The sequence below is a fragment of the Coturnix japonica genome, chromosome 6, assembly GCF_054131305.1.
Source record: "Coturnix japonica strain WE chromosome 6, WE-NBRP24, whole genome shotgun sequence".
Classification (NCBI taxonomy): Eukaryota; Metazoa; Chordata; class Aves; order Galliformes; family Phasianidae; genus Coturnix; species Coturnix japonica.
Window position 1 is genome coordinate 1,438,786 of NC_140668.1, and position 27,622 is coordinate 1,466,407.

Genomic DNA, 27,622 nt, shown 5'->3' on the forward strand with positions numbered 1-27,622 from the left:
GAAAGAGAGTGTAGGTGGGAGGCAGTGAGTGGAAGTATGTTGGCAGGTATTCCTTTTGGTTGGGAAAGATAAATAAAAGTGAAGCAGCTAGATCATTTATTATACATGGGAGAGAGTATATCTAACCTCAATGGGTTCTTAATTTCTTAATTCTGATATATGTGAATTTAAGTATTTGTTAGCAAGATACAAAACAGTTCCCTATTAAGGTCTTAGAATTTCTACAACGAGCCCTGAAAATTACAAATCAGGTGAAAACCTATATAAGCAAGCATATGAAGTAGATGATTAGATAAGAGTTCAGAAAACTATTGCAACTTCTAAGTATGGAATGGAAATTGCTCCAAGCTGTTTGACATCCATGTCTTGGGAAAAAAGGTACTGTTTCTTTTGATGACAATAGAGGTTAAACTTCTTTCTAGAAAAAAAATGTACGTGTGTTTGCATAAAGAAAAGGAGATTCTCTACTGCAGTGCTATTGTTTCTGTAAGATGCACAAAAGGTGGTTAGAATCATTGAATTATAGAATTGGGCTGGAAAGGACCTTTAAAAATCACCTAATTGAAACTTCCCAGCTGTGGGTAACCTGTTGCAGTGCCTCATCACCCTCATCAAGAATTTATTCCTTATATCTAATCTGAACGATCTTTTAGTTTAAAACTGTTACCCTTTGCTCTGTCACTACAGGCCATAGTTAAAAGTCTTTCGTGTAAGCCCCCAGTAATTATTGAAAGGCCATCATATGGTCTCTGCAAACTCTTCTATTCCCCAACTCTGTCAGCTTTCCTCATAGGAAAAGTGTTCCAGTCCTCAAATTGTTTTTTGAGACCCTTCCCTGGACCTGCTCTAGCCAGAGATTTTTTGTGCTGGGGGCCCCAGAGATGAACTTGGTGCTCCTGGTAGGGTTTTGAAAGAGTGGAGTAGAAGGGGACACCACCTCTCTTGGCCTGCTGGCCATGCAGTGCTTCTTTTTTTGTGGCCCAGGGTGCAATTGGCTTTTTGGACTGCAAGCATGCATTCTCAGCTTATATGTAATTCTTCATCCAGCATTATCCCCAAGTACTTTTCCACAGGACTGCTCTCAGTCTGTTCATTGTCCAGCCTGTGCTGAAGCTGATGACTTCCCAGCCCAGGTGCAGGATCTTGCGCTTGGCCTTGCTGAACATCATAAGATCTGCTTCTGTAGGCTGTCAGTATCCGTCTGAATGCGATCTCTTTTCACTAACATATCAGATACACCACTTGGCAGCACTTCTCTGTCTACCAAAGAATCCATCCATGATATTTCTCCAATTTAGAGAGATGAGCTCTCTAGGTAGCTAACATCAGTTGCTATTTCTTTATCCTCCACTCTAGTCACTCCATAATAGAAGGTTGTCTGGGCCATGGAAAGTACCTCCTTTCTTAAACTCTTTAAAAACAAGTGTGATGTTTCCCTTTCTCCTGTCACTAAGGGTTTTACCTGACTACCACAACTCTTTAAATATGGTGGATAGTGACTTAACAACCTAATTTACCCATGATCTTGGAGGTCTTTTCCATCCTTTGTGTTTCTGTGATTCTGTGAGTTCTTGTTTTGTCTGTTTTATGTAGTCATGTGAAATGTAGTCCAGTGATGGTGTGGGACGTGGCAAAGTTAGATAGGAAAAACAGTCTTTTCATAGCTCATTTTATGTCATCATTTCATGTATTTTCTGTTCATCCTTCCTCGTGTCTGGTTTTTTTCTATAATCCATGTATTTGCTCAAAGATCAGGTATTAAGAAATATATGTGAAAGTTTGTCTCAAACTCCTATGTTTGGGTTTCAGCAAGCTGTATTTCTTCTGCAGAGTGTTATAATTCCTATGGTACAAGTATTTCTAACTCTAAAAGGGTTAAACAAGACCCTTTGTGGCACAAAACAAGGAGAAATGAAAGTAGCTAGAGGAATCTAGCCGATTGCTGTATAGCATACAGTGTGTCATGTATGTATAAATATAGTTCTACATGTAAACCATTTGAGATTCTTAAACGTGTATTTCTGACTGATTTTCATCAAATTTCCCTTAGGAATGAAAGGGAAAATGCCCTGAGAGGGATTAGTTCACACAGAGGCATCTTCAAACTGTATTATAATATTATGTTCAAATCGTAAATCATACGCTTGAGAGGCTGTGTTAGTTTGTGCTATTTTCTCACAAATGCAATGATTCAGGATGTACTCTAGGTATAATTAATTTGTAATAAGTCATGTTCGTTATAAAGATGTAATTTTTTCACTGTAGGTGAGCGCTCAGAATCTACCGTTCATGTGTCGTCATCAGCTAAAAAAGAGATGGTCAAGGATGCCACTGAAAACTTTGGGAGGCAGGTATGTGAAACCAAATATTGTGAATTATAATCTGAATTGATAAACTCTATTGTAAGTTAAAAGAAAGCTTACCAGTCAGTAAGTGGTTCTGAAAAAAGCATCTTGCACATGAAGTTTGTATCATCTGAAGTTAGATATTGTCTTCTCATGGCTGTATAAAATGCTTGCTGTTGTGATGAATACATACCATTGTCCTGGTATGTTTCCAGCTGGTTTGCTTAAACACTGACCACTGTTTTTCCTTGCGTGCAATTCTGAGAAACAGTGCAGTCATGTGGTGGGTTTTTTGTTTTTTCCTATGCAAAATACATACTCATTTGGGAGCAAAATTTTATATCATGTGATTATTTCTTTGACAAAACACGCCAGATTTTCCTCTGTGTATTAGAAAGATTAAGTAAAAACCTGAAATATGATCTGTCAGTGCTTTCTCTGCCTCTGCAAAATATCTCCTTGTCTGATCAAGTTAGTAAGTGTTCGAAAATATTTTTTGAAGGTCATTATGGAGGAATATAGGCTAGGCGTCCTGTTTGTATTGAGCATACAGGACTGGGTAGGGATCTTCATTGAGTGTCTGGAGTCTTCTGTAATACCTCAAGGGAAGTGGAGGAAGTAATATCATCATACATAGGCACTGTGGAAGAGGGATGTGATTCATTTCAGCAGGTAGAGAGCAGAACTTAAGTATTGGAAGGTGGTAGCGGATGTGCAAAGTGAATGGAGCTTGGAAATGAAGTGGCTGAGACAGGTGGTGACTGAGATGCTCTCCATTGTGAAAGATTTTTGTGGAGTTACAATGTGGAAGGAGAAAAGGGCCTCTATAACCAGAGTAAGAAGGACAATAGTTGTGGTTCCTTGGGATGCCAAGGCTGCAGACCTTGTTCAGAAGGGAACACAAACCAAGGGCAACTTTGCAGGGACTGTGAAGTCAGAGATAGTGAGAAGGCTGGAGAGAGGAGCTGGTCAGTGAGCTTGAGGCATGGTACCGTTTGGATAGATGTCTCAGTTCTTGATTTTGGGCTGAGGGCAGGAATGAACAGGTATTCCTTTTAAATATTTGTCTTGGGAGCTTGGAATAGAATTTAATAATTCTGACTCTGAGGAGCATAAGTGATTGTAATGTAGCCAGTCCCTTGTGGTGGTTAGTAAAAAAGCTTGTTATGATCACTCACGCTTGTTATGAACGCTCACCAGCAGGGGGTTTAAAGGGACAGTCAGTAGAAAGTAATGGAGTATGGGAAAATTTGGGCAGTTGTGTTTTCTGTTGTTACTGATTGGTTTTGATCTGTTTGATTGGTTTATGTTTCTAAACTAGATCCTTCTGTTTTGAGGAAAAAATAAATAAGGTATCTTTGTTTTGTTGTTGTTGTATGATGGGATGAGTTTGCAATGTAAATTATATGGCTTAACGGTAATTTCATTTTTCTTGGTAATTTTTCTGTCTTTACCTGCTTACTTAAGGATAAATATGTTTTAGAAACTACCAACTTGATAGAAAATACAGCACATGAAAAGCAGACTGACAAAGCAGAAATTTCTCATCAGGAAGCCCTAGCAGAAAATGAGGAATCCCACAGTGCTGACAAGCAGTTAAGTCTAAAGTCGTGGGAAGAAAGATACGAAAGGATGTGGATTGAAAAAGAGAAAAGGGAGTTGAAAGCAAATTTTAAAAACATTACAGCAGAACTGAAGCAGCTGTTTGGTGAAATTAATGAATCTGAGAAAGCTCCATCCCTTGTGGCAGAAGTGTCAGAAGATGACCTCATTGAAGAATGGAAGAGTCTTTGTGTTTCATCTTGTGTGACAGAATCAAGTAATATGTTAGAAAGTAAAGGTGAATTTGGAGATGTGAAACTTAACGTAGACCTAAAAGAACCCAAACCTGAAATAGTTATTCCGAGTCTCTGTGTCCTTCCTGATCACAGTAAATTAAATGCGAGCATGGAAAATACCTGGAGAATACCAGATGAAGAAGGCTGCACTAATTACACAGATAATACAAAAGTACATCTATCAAAAGCAGAGGAAATGGAAGAAAATGAGAATGGGATTAGTAGAGATGTAGAGGGAAGTCCTGAGTATTCCCTGAGACATTGTTTAAAAACAAATATTTGGGATGACATTTCTAATAATCTTCCTAATATAAGACCTGTTTCCACAAATGGTGAAAGTACACTTGGCTTTATAAGCGAGAAGAAAATTGGCAAGGACATCTGTCTTAGTGACAGTGTTCCCAGAGACTGCCTAATCAAAAACAAGGAAATAGGAGAAACAGAAATCGAAAATCTTTTCCCGCATGCTCAGCAACCTTGTGGCATGCTGAAAAGGAATCTGGATGAAGAACTAAAACAAGATGTGGAAAGATTTAAGAGTAAGGTAGGAATGCTGCAAATGGTATTCCTGGCTTTGGAAAAAGAGAAGGTAGAGCTACAAAAAGAGGTAGAGGTTCACCTGCTTTTCCTTATTCTTTAGTCTTTCTCAGTATCAGTGGTCCTGTTCATGTTAGCTATTGATCATTAAAAGAAGGTGCTTTGTGCAAATTGTTTTTTTTGTCTTAAGAGAAGAACGTTGCTCATAAATAAGGAAAGCAGTGGAGAACTGTGCTTTTCCCCATAACGTAATCAGAAGGTTTTGAGAAAGCAAAATATATTGTTTCAGTTTGACAATAGGTGGCAGTCAGTTGCAGTGTAAGTAGTTATCACCTCATTACCATCAAAAGAAATTCATACAAGTACACCAGTTTTGATTGTCAATCAAGGAATGAAAATAGCTTCTGAACAGGGTCTTGATTTATCTCTTCGATTGCTGTGGTTTGTGCATGGTGTGCCTTCATTGCCTCTCACTAAAATTCCTGATTGCTGTGAAGCTGTTTCTACTTTTGAGTTCAGTTTGCTTTTTTCCTCATCATTAAGGAAGTACGACATCATACATCCACTCATACTTTGTGTTTCTACAACTACTGTTGTGTAGTCCATCTGATTTCTTATCCATCAGTAATGCTTCTATTGTTTGTTTCCTTAGGGCTGCTTTGCTTTTTTGTTTTTGTTTGATTGTTATACTTCAAATCAAGAGTGAATTCAGAGTATATTTGTTGACTTGGTACATTTTGTAGAGTAATTTTTGGGGAAAATCTTTTTTATTTTACATTATTTTAAAAGTCAAGCTTAGATTATTTGGTCTTGGATCTCCTTTAGAATCAGAAGAATATATGAAGCTTAATTTTCTCTTCATAGGTTGAGAAGGAAAAAAGGAAGCGGAGACGTTTCAAAATGCAAGCAGTGGAGAAACAGGAAAGTCTTGATAAATCAAATACACCAGCGGGCAATATTACCCATCAACCAGTAAAAGAAAAGCTTGCTCTAAGGAAGAACGAAAAAATGATAGAAGAAAAACACACAAAGAATTCTTCATCCGAGGAGAGACCAAAATTACTTGAAATGCCAGTAAAAGGGTAAGCTAATAAAATAATCCGTAGAATTAGATTGTTTTAAATCTTGTAATTGAAGCACTTTCCTCGGTATTGAAAGCTATGCTGAGTAGTCCCCTGCTTCCCAAACTGTTTTAAAAGTATATTTTTCGAAGAACTAAATGCACAGTGGAGGTTCAGATCAATTTTGCTGGAGGTGATAGAGGTCTTAATCACAGAATCATAGAATGGCCCAGGTTCAAAAGGACCACAATGATCATCTAGTTTCAACCCCCCTGCTATGTGCAGGGTCACCAACCACCAGACCAGGCTTCCCAGAGAATTTCTTCCTTAACACTGACTCTAATCGTGTCTTTGGAATCTTACCTCCTATGCCTAATAAATTAATCAAGAACGAATTCAAAGCCCTTGCACATGGGATGGAGGAACCCCTTGTGTACACAGTGAAATGCTCTGGCTGGTGAGCTGATTCGCTGAGAAGCCTCCGGGGGCTTTGGCAGAGATTAAGTGCAACGTGAGTCAGAATGATCTTGCAGCTGAGAAGGCCAGCAGCATCCTGGGTTGCAGAGTCAAGAAGCTGAAGGGAGGAGTCCATCCCTACTTAGCATCTAGTTGGTCTGTGTCTGGAGCACTGGGTCCAACTTTTGGCCTCCAAGTACTTGTGTGCATTTCTTTTTATGGCCTTCAAGAGATCGTAGTCAACATGTGTGAGTTCAGTAGAGGCTTTCCAGGCTGATCACAGAGCATGAAACTCTGTGAGAATAAGCTGAGGGAAATAAACTTCAGGATGTGCCAGCAGTCTCCCAGTACGTGGAAGGGGATTGTGAGTAAGACAAAGCCGTTCCTGATTTGGCCTGGATTTGATTCTAAACATTTTTCAGAATTCCCAAACATCTGTAAATAGAAGGAATTAATTTTTTCTTTTATGTAAAATCTCAAAACAGTATTAGCTATACATGAGTAAAAGCTGTACTTTTTGGGAAGCTAAAGACTACATGTAAATCTTTCTCCTTTAGAATAAGCTGCTTCAATACTGATGTTACAGCCAATGTTTTGAACTACTTGTTAGTGGTTGCTGATATTCAAATCTTTTTTTGAACACTATCCTTATCCTTTAATTTATTAAAAGAAATGAAAAGGTTCATCCACACATGGTAAGCAGTTGTTATAGTCTTAGGGAAGGCTTCTTAAAAGTTTTTGATTTGTCTTAGATAAGTGATGTGATGTTTTATCGGTATTACTTGCAGTCATTAATGAATCTGTACTATATAGGTGATGATCAACATATTAAAAACAGTGTATTTTTGTTAGTAAAAGTTCATGGTTTACTGTTCATGTTTACCTATGTCGACATGGAAATACATGATGAATTTTGTACATCACTTAAGGGCTTATTTGTCAGTCTTGTGCAGCTCATGTATAAGGTGTCTTCCACCACTAATGGAATGAAATTAGAGTGATGTTAAAAGTTTAAAATTGCAGAAAAACTTCTATATTTGAAAAAGTGTGACATTTCTACAGTTTTAAGTTGTTTCTCCTGGTTCATGATGTGGCATATTTACTTTTTTGTCAGTGCTTTAATTCCTCAAATACTCTCTTTTAAATCCCAGATTTTCTGTGAAACAAGAAGAGGAAAAGAGACATAGAGCTGAAATGCGATATGAAAAAACAAGAAAGCAACTAAAGAGGGAAGAGGATCAATATTCTAGAGAGACAGAGGAAAAACAACAACTTGAGTTTCGTGTAAGGAATTTAGAAACAGAGTTAATAACGCTGAAACAGCTCAAGAAACAGGTATATTAAATATATATCTTCTGTTTTTCTGTTTCTTTCAAACTGATATTTTATGCTAATATGTTCAACTTGTTGGTGAAAGAGACATTAGGTAATTATCTTGGTGCATTTTGAGGACCATTGTCATGAAACCAGCGTGAACAAACAAGTTCATGATACCTTTTCACATTTTTCAGAATTATAGTTTGGTTTGTGCTTCAGGCAAAGCTTCTCTTTGAGTTATTTTTCCTAATTACTACAGAACTCTGTGCGCGTGTGTGTATATGTATGTCTATATATATATATCTATATATATATTATATGTGTATATATATATATATAATGTTTTTATTATTATTGGTTTTTTTTCTTCAGAAGGAAATTACAGTTACTGTTTGTAGTATTCTTTCAAGTATACTTACATGAATTTAAATTTAGGCCTAAATGTTACTGTTTACCTGATAATCTGTAAATTGCCTCAATTGCTTACAATCAAGACTGAATCCAGAAAAACTCTCACCTTTATTTTTATTACAAGTTTAGTGGCTTATTAAATGCAATTGAGATGATGATGTTCTCACTGTACACAACCTGCATGAATTCTTCAGTTCTTACATACAGTTTTGAGGGTCTTTTCACTGGCCTTTACCTACTTTTCAGCATTCCTGTCATGGTTCTACGCAGTTTGAAATATACCTTGGAAATTCCGTCTGTTCTGTTGTATTTTTCCCCATAAATAGTAAGCCTCAAATTTTCAGAACTTGTATTTGCAAACATATTAAGAACATGTGAAAGTGGTCATTAGGGATCCTCAGTGGCCACGTTGCTCTGGCAGAAGCAGTAAGTAGTTAGCATCACCTCTTTCAGTCTGCCTGGATTTAACAGGGACATCATTGGCATTAGTTTACCTCCTGGTCTGCTGTTCAGCTGGTCAGTCCTCTTCTGTGTCTCACTTCATTAATAGCCTTTGGAAATCTCATACAACTCAATTTATCCAGCAGTATTGCTAGATTTTGGTAAACTGAAAATGGATTGGCACATTTTCTGAAGCATTTCTAAATATTAGTAGAAGAGATGTAGACTTAAGACCTTGCAGTGGGGTAAAGTAAGTGTAGTTATTGTGCTTTTGGAAATCTTAGTCATTTGTTTTGTGCAGTTCTTAGTGTTAGTGCTCATATTGATGAATAGATGTTTTTAAATCTTTGACTGTAAGCATATGAGTGTCCATCTCTGGTTTTAGTATGTATATATAGTTTGTTAGAAAGATAACTTGGGTTTCTACTTAAACTCTGTATGTTTTCAAGAATAGTAGTTCTAGTTTGTTTGTTTTTTTCTTGTGTTATAGAGGGAGATTCATTAAGTATAAAACTTCTATGATGCTGATTTGTGCAGAGGACTCACACTATCCTTATAACTTTCAATTCAGATAAATCTAAAGATGTTTGTTTGCAAACATGGAAAATTGATATGCAGGTCATTCTATGATTTTATGATAAATGACTCTTACTAGAATTAATAGAATGTAAGAATAAAAAGAATGAAATAGGAAGGTATTGCTAATTCTGATTTTGTTCAAGATTCACAAGTTCAACTATATTACTGTAGGTTGAAGAAGAGCGTGATGAAACACAGAGACAGCTCTCTAATGAAAGGAGTGCTAGAGCTCTGCAAGAAGGAATTTTGAGCAACCACCTGTGGAGACAGAAGGAGCTGGAAGAAGAGACAAGAAAAACTATCGGGAAAAATTCAGAGGTAAGCAGTTCCATTCCTAATTAATTTGGTTATACTTCACTGTGCTCATTCTAAAACCTTAAGAAAAATAACCTTTTGTGCCTTTTCGTGGATTATCTACAGTTTGTCAATATAACCAAATTTTGTTACTGTTGTCTAAAAACTCTGAATAGCATCATCAATCCCACATAGACCTGAATTGCATGTGGAAGTAGGAAGCCACTGGAAAATAAGACATTGTGTTCCCAGTCTCTTAAACTGCCTGCTGTTCTTCACTGTATAGTTGTTACAATCATTTCTAAGGTTTCTACCCATGAAATGTCCAGATATCTGGAGATTAACTAGGAAAGAAGCTGGCTGAGGCTGTTTGTGATCCTATTACTTGGCTTTTGAATTCGTTATTATACTGTCATCACTTTCTTGTTTCCATGTCCTTCATCTTTTTGCTTAATAAATTATTTTTATCACAGCCCATGAGTTCTGTTTTGTTTCCTGTTCTCTCCCTCATCCCACATAGTGATGAGAGTGTGGTGCCTAGCTGCCTGATGGGTTAAACCTGAATTTATTTCCCAACTAACTATTCATTATTGTCCTTTATCACACAGAAATCTGACACTAATGACAGAGAAAAGGATCTGGTACACAGAAATCAGTTACTGCAAGAAGAGATTGCTATGCTAAGACTAGAACTCGATCAAGTAAAACTTAAGCACCAGGAGGATGAAGGAAAATACTTAGAGGAAAATGAGTCTTTGAAAGAAAAGAATGATTCTCTTCAGAAGGAACTTAAACTGAGTGAGGAAACCTTAACACAGACAGTATTTCAGTACAATGGACAGCTGAATTTACTCAGGACCGAATCTGCAATGCTAACTTCCAAGCCTGAACAGAAAAAAGAAAGCAAAGACAGACTGGAAACAGAGATTGAATCATTCTGTTCCCGCTTGAATGCAGTGGTTCAAGATCTCGAACGTCATCAGTCATTGAAAAGTGATGCCGAACGAACATTTCAGAGAGTACGTGATGAATGGCTTCGTTTACAAGACAAGCTCCATCGTGAGCTCTCTGAGGTGCGAGAGAGCAACAAGAGCTTGTCTCAGCAGCTGAGTAAAACGGAAAGCAAAGTTAATAGTCTAGAAAACGAGCTTCACCAGTTGAAACAAACACTTCGAGAAAAAACACTGCTTTTAGAAATGACACAAAAAGACTTAAATCAAGCCCAGTGTCAAGCAAAAGAAAATGAGCATGTGTGGCAACTTGAGAAAGATCAAGTCAGTAAATTTATGATAAAGCACGAATCTATGCAGGAACGATTGTCCCAGCTCCAAAGTGAAAACCTTTTACTCCGTCAGCAGCTGGAAGATTTGCAGAAAAAGGAGATCATCAAAGAAAAGGTTGTGAATGATGTCCAGGACAGATTTCATGATATGTTCAATAAACTCAGAGCTGACAGTGAAAAGCAGGTTTACCTCATGGAAGAGAGAAACAAGGAATTAAATACCAAGTGTACTGATTTAAGGGAACAAGTCTTTAAATATGAGACTGACAAAGAAGAAAGAGAGGTAAGCTATACAATTAGAATAAATTAAAATGTTTCAATTCATAAAATGATTTTGTATTTCTAAAATGCATCAGGTGTAAGTTTTACACATAGGACCAAATTGTGTTGTTTTGTTGTGGTTCATTGTTTTTTCTCTTAGAATTAAGGAGGACCGGTAAATGGCTGAACTGTATAATATAGTCAGTTTAAAGGAGTAAAGTCAGGTTTCATGTTTTTCCTCATGTTTATCTGTTTCCTTAGGGTTTGGTCAGACAGCTGCAGCAGGAGCTTGCTGATGCTCTTAAAAAGCAGTCTATGTCAGAAGCTTCCCTTGAAGTTACTACACGCTACCGCAGTGACCTTGAGGAAGACAAATTGCACTTGCAGAAGGAACTGGACAGGATTAAAGCTAAGGTACAGAGAGGCTGTAACTTACACATAAAATCTGAGGGTGATTTTTCCCTGTTTCTGGTGAAGAAGAGAAAAATAATGTTCTGAGAGCAAGTACCAGAGAGAGCTAAGGAGGTTAGCAGTGATACCCTGTCATAATTCATGAAGCTGGTGAAATCTTTGCCAGCTGGCCTCCTCCTCTGTAGTGAAAGATAAGTGTTACTAGAATCATCAAAAAGCCAACTAGTTTCTTTTGCAAGTAGGAGCCGTTCTTCAGCCCCACAGCTAAAGTTCTTCTTGTGGCTCCAGGGTGTTGTAGCAGTGTTCTTTCTTTTCCCAACTTACTTCCCTCTCCTGGTGTCAAACACAATTAAGAATTTATTTGTGGATGGGATGTGTACAAACTACCAACTATCTGAAGCAACATCACACAGGTGCTCTGAATTTACAAATTGTTTTTCTGTGTCTTATAAGGTTGGTTGTAAACACTATAAGGTGGTCTTTATCCCCTTAGTCTTCTCAACTTGCCCCTTGTCATCTGTGATCACAGTCATGCCTGTGCCAAATCAGAGCAGAGAGTTCAAAGTATAAGCAAATGTCCTCCTATCGTAGAAATAAATTCAGGGGTATAGATTTAAAGACAAGTATATGAACTGCATTGTTCTGTGCACTTGGTGTCCATGACTGGGTGGTCTTCGGCACGAGGTCATTATGTCTTTAGCTGGAGAAGATCTGTATTTGATAAGCTGCTTTGCAAAATGACCTGGTGTCTCAGCAGGTTATCGCTTTTGGTTTGGCCAAGATTGGTGTCTGATTTCTGAGAAAAAGTAGAAATACTGGACAGCTGAATTTGAGTTTCTTTTTTGCTCTCTGTGAGAGTTGTGGGTTTTTTTCTGAAACATCTACCATAATAATGTACTAATGAGCTGTGAAATCACTTTAGGAAAAGGATGAGGTTTTTTGGTTAATATTTTCGATAGAATTGCAAACAAGTAGTTTCAGGATGTCACAAGTCACTGAGAAGGTAGGATTGGCAGTGTCAATGCTCATAATGGTGTTATAGAAAATCCTTTGTACAGATGGGAGAGGCCAGTGTCACAGATGATGAAATATCATCTGTTATTGTTCATTTGCTAAGAGAAATGAAGGCTTGAATGAATTGGAAACGATTCCAGTACTTTGGGTAGGGGGTGTATGTAGATACATGCAATATTCAAATTCTTCAGTGCTCACTGAGCTCTCTATACTGAACCTAACCTGGCTGCTGAGGATTCTCATTGCTATTTTACAGTTACATGAGTCTGAACAACAGCGTATTCAATCTGAGCGTTGCATTCAAGATTTGAAGACTGACCTAGATAATAAGGAAAGACAAATATCAGCTTCTAACCAAAAAATGAAAGACCTTCTGTTAGCAGCTTCCAGAAGCAGTTCTACAATAAAGCAGCTGGAAGAACATGTCCAACGGTAAGAAAATAACAGAGTGAAGCAAGGTTTTGCTTTCTGGGATTCTCTGAAAACATCAGAATTGCCTTGTTGCATCATCAGGGTAATACATGATTTTAAAAGAAGCTCTTGCTTTAAATAGCATTCTTTCACACCATTCTTTTGCAGTGTGTGCTATTATGGATTTGTCTAATAAGATCTGTGCTTCTCTTTAAGGCTTGAAATGGAAAATGCCAGAGTGGAAGCTGCTGCGCAACACCAGGACAAGAGAACTGAAGCATCAGTAAGCCAGTCATAAACTTCCCTTTTATTTATTTATTTTTTAATTTTTTTTGTGAGCTTCTGAGCCTATTTAGATATTTTTCATGGGGAATTTATGTGGTTTTCCTGGGGATCATAGGGGAGCTGAGTCATCTGAGCTGTGGTGTGACTGTAGGGTACTCTGAAAATCCTGATGGTCTATTCTCCAGTTTTGAGAGTTTTCCCATAATAATATAACAAGTCTTACTAAACCCTATATGTATGTATATATATATATATATATATATATATATAGTTGTTATTTAGTTGTTAAGTTGTATACTTAACCCTATATATATATATAGGGTTATATATATATATATATATATATATATATATGGTGAGATTTTGACACTAGTGAGCTGGTTTAAATATTTCATTCTTTATGCCAGTCATGGCATTAAATGACAGATTTTACATGTGTGACAGTTCCAAGAGCTTCATACCAGAGACCTGACTGACATCATCAGGCTGTGGGACAAGAATTATATTCCTCAGAGATTTTGCTGTGTGGCATTGCTTTTCCTTTGGCTGCTCGATGTGTATTTGTTTCTATGAAATGGTAAAGAGGAATCCCTGTGGTATTATTTGCAGAGCTTGGTGAAAGGCTTGCAACTTGCCCCTGTTCAGTGGTATTGCCATAAATAAGGTGATTGATATTAGCAGAAATAAGATGATTTCACCTGTGGTTTATATGAGGCAAATTATTTTTGTATTCTATCTAAACAATGAACTGGGGGCCTTGTTATACCTGTGGTTGTTAAATAATGTTGAAGAGATTCTGAAAATAACTATACATGAATGTTGAACTTTGTGCTGTACCGACACTGGCAGAAGAATAAAGAAGTGCTTATTCTTCCCCCTTGGTTAAGAAAGTATGGTTTTCAAATGTATGGTGGATGGGAGAAGGTACTTTGTTCACTGTTAGAGTTAGGGTAGCATGGTTAGCTTGCAGTTGGACTTGAAGATCTTTTCCAACCTGAGCAATTCTATGATCCTATGATTGGACATTCTTTGTATTCTGCACAGTTGCCTCCTTGAAGCCAAATGGCAGAGGTGATATTTGCTAACAGTTTTATCATAGCATTGGTATTTCTCATGACTGATGACGAGGGTAAGTATGAAAAGAGTAGAGAGCTGGAAAGATATGCATAAATTTTTTTTTTGATAATGAAATGTGAACTTTGGTCTAGAAAGACAGTGTCTTCTTCCTTCTTTTGATGCTTTCTTAGGTTCACAGTCATCTAGAGGACTTGATAACCGGATTACGTACAGTACAGACTGTTGTAGAAGAATATCAACATCAGCAGGTATCTCAATGACTTCTGCAAAGAACTGGTTTACTCTTTTTATTTCTTGTGTGCAGGTAATTGATTGGAAAGATTGGGTGTGCTGTAAAGTACAAGTAAACTGACAAAATTGGTTTCAGGGCAAGACACCTTCAAAGGTAAAGGTTGTAAATCTCCACCTTTCACTGCTGCCATTTCTATCTTTGCAGTAGTATGAAAATGTTTGTGTTAATCAGCATGATTCTTTTGATGGATAGGATGGACAATGTCAGCAGGAGGGAGATGTGTGGTTCAGATCTGGGAGGGGAAACCTGGATGTGAGAAATCTATTTTATCTTCAGAGCTTTGTCATAGTTTCCACCTGAGCTCATTAGGTTCTTTTTCCATTTGTGAATATGTGTTGGTACTTTACTGCCCCGCAGGGGGCTGAGGTAAGGAAAGAACAACTAGGTGAAGTAATGCTGTGCAGTCAGTGGCAGGCAGCTGGGAAGTAGCTGGTGCCCATGCATGGCTTAGCATCTTGTGTAACCTTGGAATATTCTTTAATTAGTTTGCTGTTGGAAAATTAAGCTGCTATAGGGAGAATAAGAAGGATCTAGTGGAAGGGAAAAGCTGTTGATTATCTGCACCAGAAAAGTCTGAGTTCTTTTCCAGGTTCCTTTTCTGTCATCTTCTTTTGGTGATATACCAATTAGAAGGTTTTTAACATTTTTAACACTTCTGTATTTTACCCATACATTGTCACATACGGAGAACCGACATTTAACATATCCTGTAAAGACACATGAGGAAGTTTTATGAGTTTGTTGTATAAGCCTTTAAGGTCAGGTTTTTATGTCCTTCTGTAGGTCAGGGATGTCTCTCTTTTTCTTAAAATGTGCTATTCAAAGCATGTAGGCAACTTTCATTCTTTACAAAGGGAACTGAATAAGCAAACTTGTTTACACACAAATGCATCTGTGATGCAAATCTTTGCTCCTTTGTGTAAAAGGATAAGTAACATTGCTGTTCTGAAAACATTTTCTTGCTCTGAGGAGATCTGCAGTTATTTCACAGTCAGTGAGTGTAGGGAATTTTAAGTGGTGGGCACAGTTATAAATGTAGTCATTTTTGTATCATTATGAAATCTGGAGAATTTCATGAAGAAAATTGTGGGTTAATGTTGTATGTGTGTCTTCTTATCTCCAAATGATGTAACCTCATTTTATCGTATAGAGAGCATTCACTTTTTCCACTAGCATTAAGTGCTGTTCTTGACGGTGCTTCTCAAGCCATCTTTTATAAACTCAGTGTAACATTCACTATAGATCCTTAGTGGTGAGAGCTTAGCCCTGCCTCCATTTGAGTTACTAGTTTGTAATGCAGTTCATGTGCAGTGTTGTCTCTCTGGTTATCTTGGCATTCCCTTTGTCATTGTTGTTTCCATAGATACAAAATCAGAATATGTTGGCTATGACATCCAGAGGCTCATGCATGATGTGCGAGGAAGACTGAAAGTCGAGAGCCCACCTTGAAGACCATATTGCTAAACTGAGTAGGGAAAATGCTGAGCTTTTAGAAGAAGTGAGCCCAGAAAACAGTCCCTAACACCTAGCCAATACCCAGAGCAATGCTGACATTTTCTTGAGTTCTTACATACTCTGATTTTATATCCCTGCTACTCAGGCCCTGAGTATTATTGTGATTTTGGAGTCATGAAGGAATTGAATAAAAGCCAAGAGAATATCTCGGAGTTGTGCTATCAGAAAGACGGTGTGGTTTGATACCAGTTGAGCACATGGAGCAAGGCAGCAGTTCCTGTGTTCTTTATTTGATTTCCTTCTGGTTATTGTCTGACCCCTTGATTTCCAAGCAGGATTAAAACACCCCTTATTTTCAGTGCAGTGTATGGAGGAACTGCTGCATGTTTTCAGAATAACAGGAGCTTAAAACCCTTGCAGAATAAATAAGGTGCAAATGCAAACTACAGAACTAGTTGCCACTTCTCCTGTAGTTTGTCTGAAAAAACACCACGAGGAACAGCAACTAAATTAGTAAACACCCACAAATAAGATATGGAAGTAATGACTGAGAAGACACTGGTGAATTCCAGAAAAGCAGACTCTTCCACAAGAGCCTGCTGGTCATTGGAATGAATGCTGTAGAGTGTGCAGTGTTCTCCAGGGCTGTGGCTACCTGTGCAAGCTGACCTATTAGCAGAGGAACTGCGGAAGCTGTTCTCTAGCATCGTTTTTCCAGCTATTTGGGATGAAGCCCAATAAGGGGGCAGAGGGGCATTTGCTTCAGCAGGGGCGTTAATTGGTATCCCTAGCTCTTGGCCCGCTTGTGTGAAGCCTGAAGTGATTTAAATGTTTACAAGAATCCTGTGCCTCAGTGTTCTGCTGAATGTGGCAAAGGGATGGATATGTGCTATCTGCAGTTGCTATGTGTACTGTCCTGTGCTGAGTGTATCATGTATTTTTGTTTGTTTGTTTTTTGAAAGTGTGAGAATGAAAGAAAGCAGGTGAAGAAGCCGATAGAATTGAAACGACCACTTGAAGCATGTCTTGACCAGGAAAGGGAAAGAAATACTGAACTGCAGAAGGAACGTGACAGGTATGGTTCACTAGTACTTGAAAGAGAGCTCATGTAGGTTAGAAGTCAGGCTTTAAGGAACTTGAATGTAAAAGTAGGTGTGTTTAACTCTGAACAAATTCAGATCTCACATCAGTTCTTGCAAGACAGTTCTGGTACATGAGCCTATGATTTTCTGTAGCTGCCATAAGAAGAGCAAATGTAGGCTGCCTTGCACTTCTGGGAGGGAAGTCTTTTTTTCCTCTGTTGAGGTGAAATTTGGACCCTCCAGGTGATCTACTGCATTGAAATGCTGTTTTTTCTTATTAACTTTTGGCCTGTTGAGCATGTTAAAAATGAAGCAAGCCATAGCTATGCTTTTCTTGTACAAGCGTGACAAATAGATACCTAGTTCCTTTGCTTATTTTCTTGACTGATTTGTTGTGCAGGTTCAAGAGGCTTCTGAAGAAAGCTGTGAAAAAACTAAAGATGCATGAAGCCAAAGAAAGAGACTCCCAATTTAATTTCCAGGGAGAAATGAAGAACAGGTATTCTGAAATGGTGAATGAAGTTGAAAAATTAAGAACAAAGGCAAGTTCTTGTTGTTTCTTTTTGTTCTTTTTGCTGGTTTTTTTTGGTTTGGTTTTTTGTTTTTGTTTTTGTTTGTTTGTTTTGTTGTTGGTAGTGGTTTTTTTCTTTGGGTCATGTTAATTTCTAGAGACTTGTAATATTCTTTTCAGTAGGTATGGAAAAGTTATATTTCTGGGAGAGAAAATTGGCTTCACAGTTGACCTTGGAAAGTACTGAAACATCTCATATTTTGTACATACTCTTGCAACCAGACACTGGATTTGACCTAGAGAGAAAATACCTTCCTTTACCACTGCTGTGGAAGCTGCTTTTTGAAGCACTGTTTACAAAGCTTTCAAGAGCAATGGCAGGAGGAGTACTTGTTTCCTGTGCCCAGTTAACTGTGTACTGGAACATTCCCCCTGAAGCATGATAGGCATTCTTTCTGCTGTCTGGGTAGAGTGGTTTGATTTCCATCAAGCAGTAGAGCAGTGCACAAAAGAATGGCCCTAGTGCCTTTCAGCACACTCCCGTAAGTGAAATTCTGCTAGTTTGCTACTTGTTGATCTTTTACTTGCTGCAGAACTGAGGAAGGTTGTAAGTCATGGAACCCTATTGGCAAGAACTTAAAAGTTGTTCTTCTCTTAAAAGATGATCTTGTCTTTCCTTTGACTCGGGTACTGAGTCAGCAGATGACAGTTACAGACTTGATGGTCTTCCCCTTCATAAATTTTCAGAGAATAATTTTACACCCCTCTAAGTTCATTTTATTACTGTCTGTAGGTTGCTGAACTTTCTCATCAGCTGGATTTAGAGTGTAAAAAATGCGTCCAACTACAAAGACAAAAGCATGATTTGCAAGAAGAGCTGGCTCTAAACATGAAAAAACATGAAAAACTAGAGAAGACCATATGCCAGCTGAAAGAAGAGTTGGCAAACCTGAGACAACATCTGGAGGCTGTCCACAATGTGCACAGGATGACTTACAACCAAATCGAACGATACAAGAAAGAAGTGGAAGAGCGAGCTGCACAAGAAATAAATCAAAAACTGCAAGAAGTCAATTTTTTTTTGGAGGTAAATGAATTTGTTGTGTATGTCTGTAGTTTTTATTATGTAACTTTGGTTTTTGTCATTTCTTGTTCGTACTTTGGTTTTTTGTGTTAGTGCCATACTTCTGTATTTCCTGAAGGGAAGTGGAAGAATGGAAAATTGTTTGTCGAAAGTGCTTTTGTGTGTGTAATTTGCCTGCAGGTCCCCAAGCTAATAGCCTTCCCTTGACAGACTTCTGTTTTGCAGTTCTTAGAAGAAGCTGTGGCCATCTGGTCATCTTGTTATTGCTGTTCATCACATGAATGCTATAACTTAGAGATGGCTTGGCCGTACGTACAGGTTGTGTTTTATCATTGTACAGGATAAAATGCTCAGGGAAGAAGTCACTGAAGTTACCGTGGGGCAGAAAGAGTGGGGATGGGATTCTCATAATTTCTTTGTAGAATCCTTTTTGTGTGCCCTGTCCTACAGCCATAGCATTCTTTTAGTAGCTGCTCTCATAAGTAATATTGCTAAGAGCAGATCTGTGTGGATGAAAACAGTTATTTAACGTGTTGGTTCCAGGGTTTTGCCTTGATTGCTGATAGTAGTGAGAAGGTCCAGTTGACTCAGTTGAGTAAAACTGGGCCCTTTAAATTGGTTATGGGCAACCGTATGGGGAGATGCAGTTCACTTTTTCTTTGCAGTGGTTGAAATTGTATTATCTGCTTCAGGTCCAGGCAGCCTCACAAGACAAGATAGAACAAATCAGAGAAAATCATCATGCCTCGCTGAGAGACCAGCTGAAGTGCAGAATAAAAGAGCTTGAATGTGAGTTGGACAAAATAAAAAATACCAAAGACAATATTTTTCAAAACGAATCTATGCTTGCGGAAGTGGAAAAATACAAAGAGCTCTATCGTGAAGAAATGAAAATGAGAATAAGGCTAGCAAATAAGCTGGAAAGGTAAGTGCGTGCTTTTTTGGAGTGGTAACAAGACGTGAAGTAGCAGTAGCTTGCATGAAAAACCTTGTACTGTTTCCTCCTAAAATCCTTTTTCTGTGTCTTGTCAGCACTATGGATGTAAGCGTAACCCTCTAAAACCTTTCCCCTTTATTTTTGGAACCACCATCATTTCACTTCAGTGTTCTAGCAGTCACACCACTAGTCATGGCATCACTGGCCCGTGTTTGAAGTTGATAGCATTTTAACACATGGCCTTTGGGCCCCTCTCATTTTGGACTTCTAATGCCTTCTCTTTTCAAAAGCTGAATAGTAGTCAAAGACCTGGAAGAAGTGACTCTGCAAAAATATTACCAAAGATAATTCTTTGTGTGTTTTTAAATATTTCAGAACAACCGAGAGACTTGCAGAAGCCAATTGTAAGCTCTTTGAGGAACGCCTAAGAAACAAATCTTTAATTGCAAGCAGCACTGTCAGTGGAGGTTTTGTAGCAAGTCCAGGAAAATATTCAGCTGAACTGGGAAATCTCAGCCACAATTCCGCACTGAACAGAAGCTTCAGCCAAGTGGAATGCTTCCTAGATGCAGCTGGGACTGCATTACTGTCAAGAAAAATTTGCAGTCTACTTGGATAAGGTAAGCATTGTGAAATACTCTTCAGTGATGAAGACTTTAGGTCATTAAGATTGTACAGAATTCCTAGAGTGCTCAGACACCAAAAATACTGACATCTAAATGATGAACTATCTAACTGTATATACACATAACTATGTACTTATGTAAGGTTTTTGTGTTGGTTTTTTTTTCTTTTTTTTCAACTAGAGAAAATTTAATAAGCAGCTGCTGTGGCATTGGAAGTTCCCAGCTAAGCTATTTATTAAACTTTATTGTATAGAATGTGCATAAGTGTATGACGTACTTGAAATGGATAACTTTGACATCTTTGCTCAGCCCATCAGACATCTCTGGTCAAGCCATGTTGTTTTTTTCCTTACTGATCTTCATTTTTAGTTTCTTTTAGTACATTAATACTAACAAAGACATCCTTTAAAACTAGGATGATGTGAGTATGATTGCTTTGCTTCTTACTATACAGTCTGCTGTGGGATGCATGCTGTGCCTAGGAAACATTTCTTTTTGTGCTTCCTGCTATGTATTATTACCTGAGAAAACAACAACCTACTCTTCAAGTCTTCACAGCTTTATAATATTTTGCAGCAATTTATACATGATTGCAACTTCTGCAATAGCTCTGAAGTACTTTGCCAGTTGTGCTGCTTAGTACTTGGCCTGTTCACCAGGCTACTTAAAAAGACATGAGTTTACCTGACTCTGAGCCTTGTCTTTGCTTCAGTTATACCTCAGATTTTTCCAGTAATCTGTTTCCTTCTATTGGGAAAAAAACAAAACAACAACAAAAAAAAACCACCTCTGTATTGCCATTAAATTCAAACTAAGTGCTGCCTTCTTGGATGGAGGAGATTACAAGTTCTCCTGACAGTAAAGTTCATAATAACTGGAAACTAAGGAACTTAAATTAGAGTTTGCCTCGTGTAGTCATCTTGCACTTTTGTTTTTATTTAAAGCTCTCAGTGCACATTTGGTGTTTTTCAAAGTAAGGGAGGTTATCTGAAGTAGAGTGTGAGCATCTCCTGGGACGAGGAAGCTCGTGTAGATTTTGGCTTTGGTTTTGCAAAAGCTTTGATAAAGCTTCAAGGATAAGAAGCTGAAAATACTTCACGCCGCCATTATTCAAAATGCTGGTATCAATTACTTTGTCCATGCAACTGTTTGAAGAAACAAATTGCACTGATTGCAAACAAGAGAAAGAAATGCAGCTCTGAAAAGTGGGTGCAGGAAATAATAGTGACTTCTGCTAGCTGCAACCAGCGTGAGTGCATGAATTCATGAAACCAGTTTTCCTACTGGTAGCATAAGAAAGGGAACACCTACTTCCCATTCCGTCTCTCAGTTTCTGTTTCCTTTCTGATTTTATTTCCTGTCTGCACTCCTGATTTTTAGCAGTCTTATAAATTTCCACTCTTTTGGCTTCTGCCTGTTCCTCTTGTTCTTTTACTTGGCACCACCGAGAAATGTCTTGCTCTGTCTTCTTTATGCTGCATCCCACAGTCAGATAATTACACCTGTAGGTGAGACCACAAGCCTTCTGTTCTCCAGGCTTAACAGTCCTGATGCTCTCAGCCTCTCCACATAAGCCACATGCTCCAAGCACTTAACTGTATTTGCTAATGACATGAGTCTGGAAGCTATATGCTGTCTGTTTTGACAATTACTTCTATGCGTTAAAGACCTGATGGAAAATAACACAGGAGTCGCAAATATCTTCATATGTAAATGATCGCATACGGTGTTTGGACTGTGGCCCTTTAAAAGGTCTAATTTCTCCTTATGAAAACTTTGCATTCAGAATAAATGACAGTAAATAAACATCTCCTGGGGGAGCGAGGGGTAAATGCTCCTTTCTAGCGATCCAAGCTGGTTTCTGTTACTTAATAAAATGTGCAGTGTTATTTATAATGCATGTGTTATTTATAATTCTAGGTACAGAAGGAATTGGAGAAAAAAATCGATAAGGAACTTTAGCAAGGTAATATGCTACTCTGATATCAGTGTTTTTAAGGAAGATGATGACTGTTCGTAACTTCTGTGTAATTATTTTCAAAAGTTGTCAAGATTTGTGCTGTTTGAAGCACAGTGTGGGGTTGTTTTTAACTCTAACTTAGAGAGTTTTAATGGAAAACTTCCTGCTAACCAATATACTCTTCAGAATGTTCTGCAGCTACTTTTGAGAAAAAGCACGGAGAGCAAACCATCTCCCCCACACAGATACACTTGGCTTAAGCTGAAGTCAACTTTCATCCTCAGGCACAAACATCAAATGTAAAAAAAAAAAAAGCCCAGAAATAAGATTTTTATGGACTTCTGTCACTACTTCTCTTTCTGCATACATTCATTGCATTCAGCACTTCAAATATACCATATACATTTTCTGGTGTTCTTAATTTTTGCTCGCTCTTTTTCATTGCTTTTGTTTGTACCTGACATGTTGTCTTACTTGTCTTTGGATAAAGAAGAATCAGTGGAAAAGATAGCCTTTCTTTAGGTAAAAGTCATTCAGCAATATATAGACAAACACAGCATGAACTGGTTGCTTTTAATATGCAGTGTAAAGCCTGTTCTATAATAAAAGGCCAGGTCTTCAGAGAAGAATTCATACTGTTTCACAATTAGCATTCTGCCAGAGTCACTGCTGCTGTTCCTAGAGTTATTTTGAAGCAGGGAGCCCTTGAGAATCCAGCTGTTGCTTCACAGCTCTTCCAATTTCCCTGAATAGACAGAAACCCATTGCCATGTGCCCATTTGCATATTCAAACATAATTACATGTGTAGTAGGAGCCGTAGTATTTGCTTGGTTTGGGGATCTTGTCTGGAAAAGGCTGATGGATGGAAGTACTGAAAATCCTTTTCTGCTTCCATCGAAGATGTGTTTCCATGAACGAAAGAGGGTTTATCCAGGGAAAGTTAAGACATCCCTGGCAGTTAAAGTTAAGGCTGAAACTTTCATATATATATATGGGCATGTAATAACAGGATGCGGAGAAATGGCTGTAAACTTGAAAGTAGGTAGATTTAGACTAGATATTAGGAAGACACTCTTTACTTCCTAATGTAAGGGTGGTGAGACTCTGGAACAGGTTGCTTAGAGATGCTGTGCATAGCCCCCATCTTGCAGGCATTCAGAGCCAGTCCGGATGGGGCTCTGAGGAACCTGGTCTAGAGGGAGCTGTCCCTGCCTATAGAAGGGAGATTGGAACTGGGTGATCTTAAAAGGTCCCTTCCAGCTCAAACCATTCTGTGTTTCTAAAACCTGGAATTTCTTTAACTAGCTTTAAAAATTGTATTGGCTGATCATTGAATGTGAAAAAATGTTTCTTCCTTTATGCCTGTCCTTTTTGATTTGTGTTTTCCTTGGAAGTTTTTAAATATCTCTCTAGAGCGTAGCCTGATCAGTTATCAGTAATGTTTTTACAGTGACTGATTTGACTCAATCTACTGTAAAAGTAATATCGTGAATCTTGTTTCTTTTCTTTCCAGCCACCGCTGAGCTTGAAACTGCTAGAGCTTCTCCAATGGAATCTACTCATGGATCTTCAAAAAATCTCAATGTTGACCAGGATCCCCTTTGCAGAGCGGTACAGGAGTACCGGGATGTTTTAAACCAAAATTACCTGATCTAAATATATTTTTATTTAAAATGTAAAGGGAAAAGTACTGGAGATCATTTGTTTACATAGGAGGTCTGTGACTTCCCATCCTGCAGCTTAGTGTGGAAACATCTTTACTGCGGTTTGAATATAAACTTTAAATGTATTAAATAGGTTGACACTCTGCACTTACCTGTTGGTCACCGAGGGGTAGCCAGTTTATTTTGCACTCAGGATAAGAACCATATCTATTTTTTCTTACTATCAGACTGAATAAGGTTGGTTCTTGAACTTGACGGAACTGTCAAAATGTTTTTGACACATTATTTTGCTCCACGTTTTTTGTTAAAGGTTTTACCAGAAGCATTCCTTTGGTTCTATTTAACCCTTCCACTGTTTGTGGTAGAGTCTCCAGTGTTATTTTAACGCATAGGAGATTTTGATTGGATTCCTGCCAGCTGTTTCCATCCTGATGCTGTGAATATTTCTGCTGGTTAAGTGGAAGTTTTACCAGTGATTAAGCTGGAGAAGAATGCACTTTACATTGCTGTCACTTTCACGCACCTTAGGTTTAAAAATACTGTGCGTGTGTAGCAGTGCCAAGAAAGCTTTAATGTGACCTTTTTGATATTTCTGACTTTATATCCTTGTTGGATTTTGCGTTAGAATTTGACTCATCTTAAGACATTCACAGTTGGTAGATGAACACATGATGAACCTGAAGCGGTTCATAGTGGAAGAAGGAAAATTAATATTTCAACCTTCTGTCCAATTGGTACTGCACCTTTTTATATGAATGTATTTTGTGACACTAATATGCTATATTTAATTCCAGATATTTATGTTCCAACTTGGAACATAATTATTTAATAAACTTTCGTATCTGGTACATCTTTGTTTTATTCTGTTGGCCTTCTTGACTTGCTTTCCACCTCATTCCTTGCCTCTATGACTTGCTACAGTCCTCCTCTGCTCACTTCCACCTCTCCTTCTGGTGCCTTCAGTCTGCCCTGAGATCAGACAAATGGCCAGCATGCATTTGTGTCCTTTTCCTCCTGGGTACTTGAAGCAGTGGGGCAAACAGCTACTATATGTCATAAGGTTTGTCATCATAGAAATTAAGGGGTATATGCTTGAAACAAGTGTGGACGGTTGTGATTTTAATGGGTGTGCTGAACCACTTTCAGGTCTTCGGTGGTGATTCATTAACAGGAAGCCGAGGGTAAAGTCTCTGTTGTAAACCTGGCCATGCTTGGGAGGGGGATCTTTGGAGCCTTTTCTGCAGGTTGGCCATTCCTTTATGAGATAACTTCTGGTGGCCCTTTGTGCTCTCTCCAGCTGGTACAAGGCAGGAGCCAGGTGGAAGAATATCTCCAGCAGAATCCAGACAGCAAAGCACTCATAGAGTACCTTGCGCTTCTCCATGTTGGTTAAAGCCAGTTCTCCCTCCTCATTTATCAGAGGGAGTGCACTCTCCCAGGTCTGTCACTTCTGCCCAGTGCACCTGTAGGCTCCCTTCTGGTTATTTTTACATCCCTCGCCAAGTTCAGTTCCATCTGTGCCTCAGCCTTCCTGATCCCATGCATGTCCAGACAGCATCCCTGGCCCCTTCCCAGCTACCTGTCCCTGCTTCCACTGCATACAACAAGCATGCGGGGCAGGGCCAACCAAGGAGTCCTATTAAAACTAGTGCCACCAAAAACAGCTGACGAGCCTTGGCAATTGGGACTCCTTGCTGGGAGGCACTGAGGCCCCGAATTTGCCACCAAAAATAACCTCTCCAGAGCAGTTTGCTGTTATCTGGGGGCACATGTCACAGATGTTAAGAAGACTCTACTGCCTCTGATAAAATAGAAGGCTACTACCCACTCAAGGTCTCATTCAAGTAGGGTCCCAGGAGGCTGCAAAAAGGAAATTACAGAATATTAAAAGGGACTTTGAATCCCTTGGGAAGATGTCAAAGGGAGCAGGAACACAAGTAGTCTTCTCTGTACTGCTGACTGGGGGCTGAGAAATGAAGAGGGAGAATGGGTCAGGTAAATTACTGGCTCAGGTAATGGTGTCAGGATCAAGGTTTTGGTTACTGTGATCTTGGGCAGGCCTTTGAGGGACCAGGTATGTGGACATCAGACAGAATGTGACAGAGCAGGTGGGGCAAAAGCATGCTGGGGAGCAAGCTGGTTGGATTGATTACCAGCGCTTTAAACTAGATTCAGTGCAGGGAGTGGATAGTTCCTTGTGATAGAAAAGGGACAGGGAATGCTGTCATTTAAGGAAACTGCAGGGGAAAACCTCAATTTGTGAGGAGTCTTGTATTTCGATATCATATTTAGTAAAATAAGTTTTTCCTCCTTAGATTGCCGCTGTTTTTATCCCATTCCCCTTTTCCCCCTCCTTTCTGGGCCCCGGGGGGGGCCCACGGGGTGGCTTCCCCTGTCACGGGCATAGGTAAATCTAAGTAACCCGTGACAGATTTTTTAAAGACTAGTCAAATGCAGCAGTGGGTGTGGAGAAAGAACAAAGAAATCTGTAATGGACTGTGATCAATTATTATAATTTCCATTGCCATCGGACTAGCAGCTGCGCCGAGCCCGGGACCGGACCGAGTTAGAGTTGGGCCGCCAGAGCAGTGAGGCGGAGCGCGTGCGGCCCCTTGGGGTTCAGTGCCTGCGGATATGATATCGGAATACAAGATAACACGATAATATAATATAATTGAGGCTAACAAATCGAACGAAACAGAGAGAGAGTGTCCCCGAAAACAGAGAGGCCTACTGTGAACTCTAGGTGACACGGCTGGAACGCTTCCCACTCTCCGAGAAGTCCGAGAGAAGAAGGAGGGCACTCCAGCCTGGGAACGAGATTATATAGAGTCCTGGTCCCATGACTTATCATTACCCCTGTTGTTCTCTGGGATATGTAGTCTTCTTCTGTGGACTGCACATTCAATAGAAGTATCCATACTTGACATGATGTTATGATGTGGAATACTGATAGCAAAATTACAAAATTACAAAACCATGACACAATGATGACAAGGAGGTGTGGGGAACAACCACTACTGATGTTTCAGAGAACAAAAATCGTACAGGGACTGCCCTCCTCCTGCCCTCATGTCCCCAGGAGAAACCAACACCGTTTATATAACAGTGCAAGTGGAGGAGTTCATTGTGGAGTGACGTTTCTTGGCACCCATTCAGGGCCAGCGTTACTGATGTCAGACTAACAGCAGCAACACGTTGTTCAGCACAAGTCCCCGAGTTCCTGGAACATGCTGCAAGGTCCAGGAAGGAAGATATTACTGCCCGGATAAGGTCAGGCTCACAGTGCAGGCAAGTGGCTCTTGGCAGGAGTCTGCCTGCTATTGTTTTCACTTTTGATTTCTACCTTCGTCAGCAGAGCTTTTATTTTCTTCAGGGAAGATTCTACTACTGGAAGAAATGTCACAGTTTCTGTAGTTGCTGTAAAAATCACTGTAAATAAATAAATAAATAAATCCTTAAAAGAGTATTAGAGGCAAGTGTGGGATTTTCAAGGCAAACACCTGACTCATTACCTTCTGCCACATGTAGTTAAACTAAACCTGGTACAAGTTTCCCCTCATTGACTGGACAGCAATTGAGACTGAAGAACCCTCTTCCACTCAAAGAAAACTTATGGACTTTCATGGTTCTAATCACTAAGCAGAACACACAGCTGGAAGGTAGGAATGAAAATACAATTACTAAAAATTAGCCAAGTTGCATACAGTGCTGCCAGACATGAAGGCAGAGCTGCTATGTCTGGCTCCATGGCTCACACTTCCTTTGGTTGTCACTGTCACTCCTTAAACCCACAGCCTGAAGGATGCGAAAGAGGCAGATGTGTTCAGAAATACTATAGACCAAATAAACCTTGCAAGCATAAACCATGTAGTTACAGTGGCATTACTCCCATTTGGAGTTTGAGTCTCTTCTGAGAGGCTTTCATTGTGTTGAGAAATGCCTTCAAGGTCATTCAGTTCCTAAAGGAACATGACAAAATACCAAGCC

General features: G+C 39.0%; 1 protein-coding gene across 2 annotated transcripts in view; it reads left to right on the forward strand.

The window, feature by feature from the left end:
* LOC107306749 (uncharacterized) overlaps positions 1-24,480 on the forward strand; it is a 64,200-nt gene extending 39,720 nt beyond the window's left edge. The window contains exons 28-44 of one of the 2 annotated variants that reach the window (XM_085550699.1): positions 2,266-2,351; positions 3,813-4,727; positions 5,585-5,802; positions 7,389-7,572; positions 9,157-9,303; positions 9,888-10,844; positions 11,084-11,236; positions 12,504-12,679; positions 12,875-12,941; positions 14,191-14,268; positions 16,730-16,842; positions 17,250-17,391; positions 18,154-18,447; positions 19,137-19,369; positions 19,757-20,001; positions 21,928-21,973; positions 23,482-24,480. In XM_085550699.1, the coding sequence (XP_085406825.1) occupies positions 2,266-2,351; positions 3,813-4,727; positions 5,585-5,802; positions 7,389-7,572; positions 9,157-9,303; positions 9,888-10,844; positions 11,084-11,236; positions 12,504-12,679; positions 12,875-12,941; positions 14,191-14,268; positions 16,730-16,842; positions 17,250-17,391; positions 18,154-18,447; positions 19,137-19,369; positions 19,757-20,000 (4,007 nt within the window). In that variant the 3' untranslated portion in view covers position 20,001; positions 21,928-21,973; positions 23,482-24,480. The remainder of the gene's footprint in view (positions 1-2,265; positions 2,352-3,812; positions 4,728-5,584; positions 5,803-7,388; positions 7,573-9,156; positions 9,304-9,887; positions 10,845-11,083; positions 11,237-12,503; positions 12,680-12,874; positions 12,942-14,190; positions 14,269-16,729; positions 16,843-17,249; positions 17,392-18,153; positions 18,448-19,136; positions 19,370-19,756; positions 20,002-21,927; positions 21,974-23,481) is intronic. The other variant, XM_085550700.1, reaches the window with a different exon arrangement.
* Positions 24,481-27,622: the final 3,142 nt, after the last annotated feature.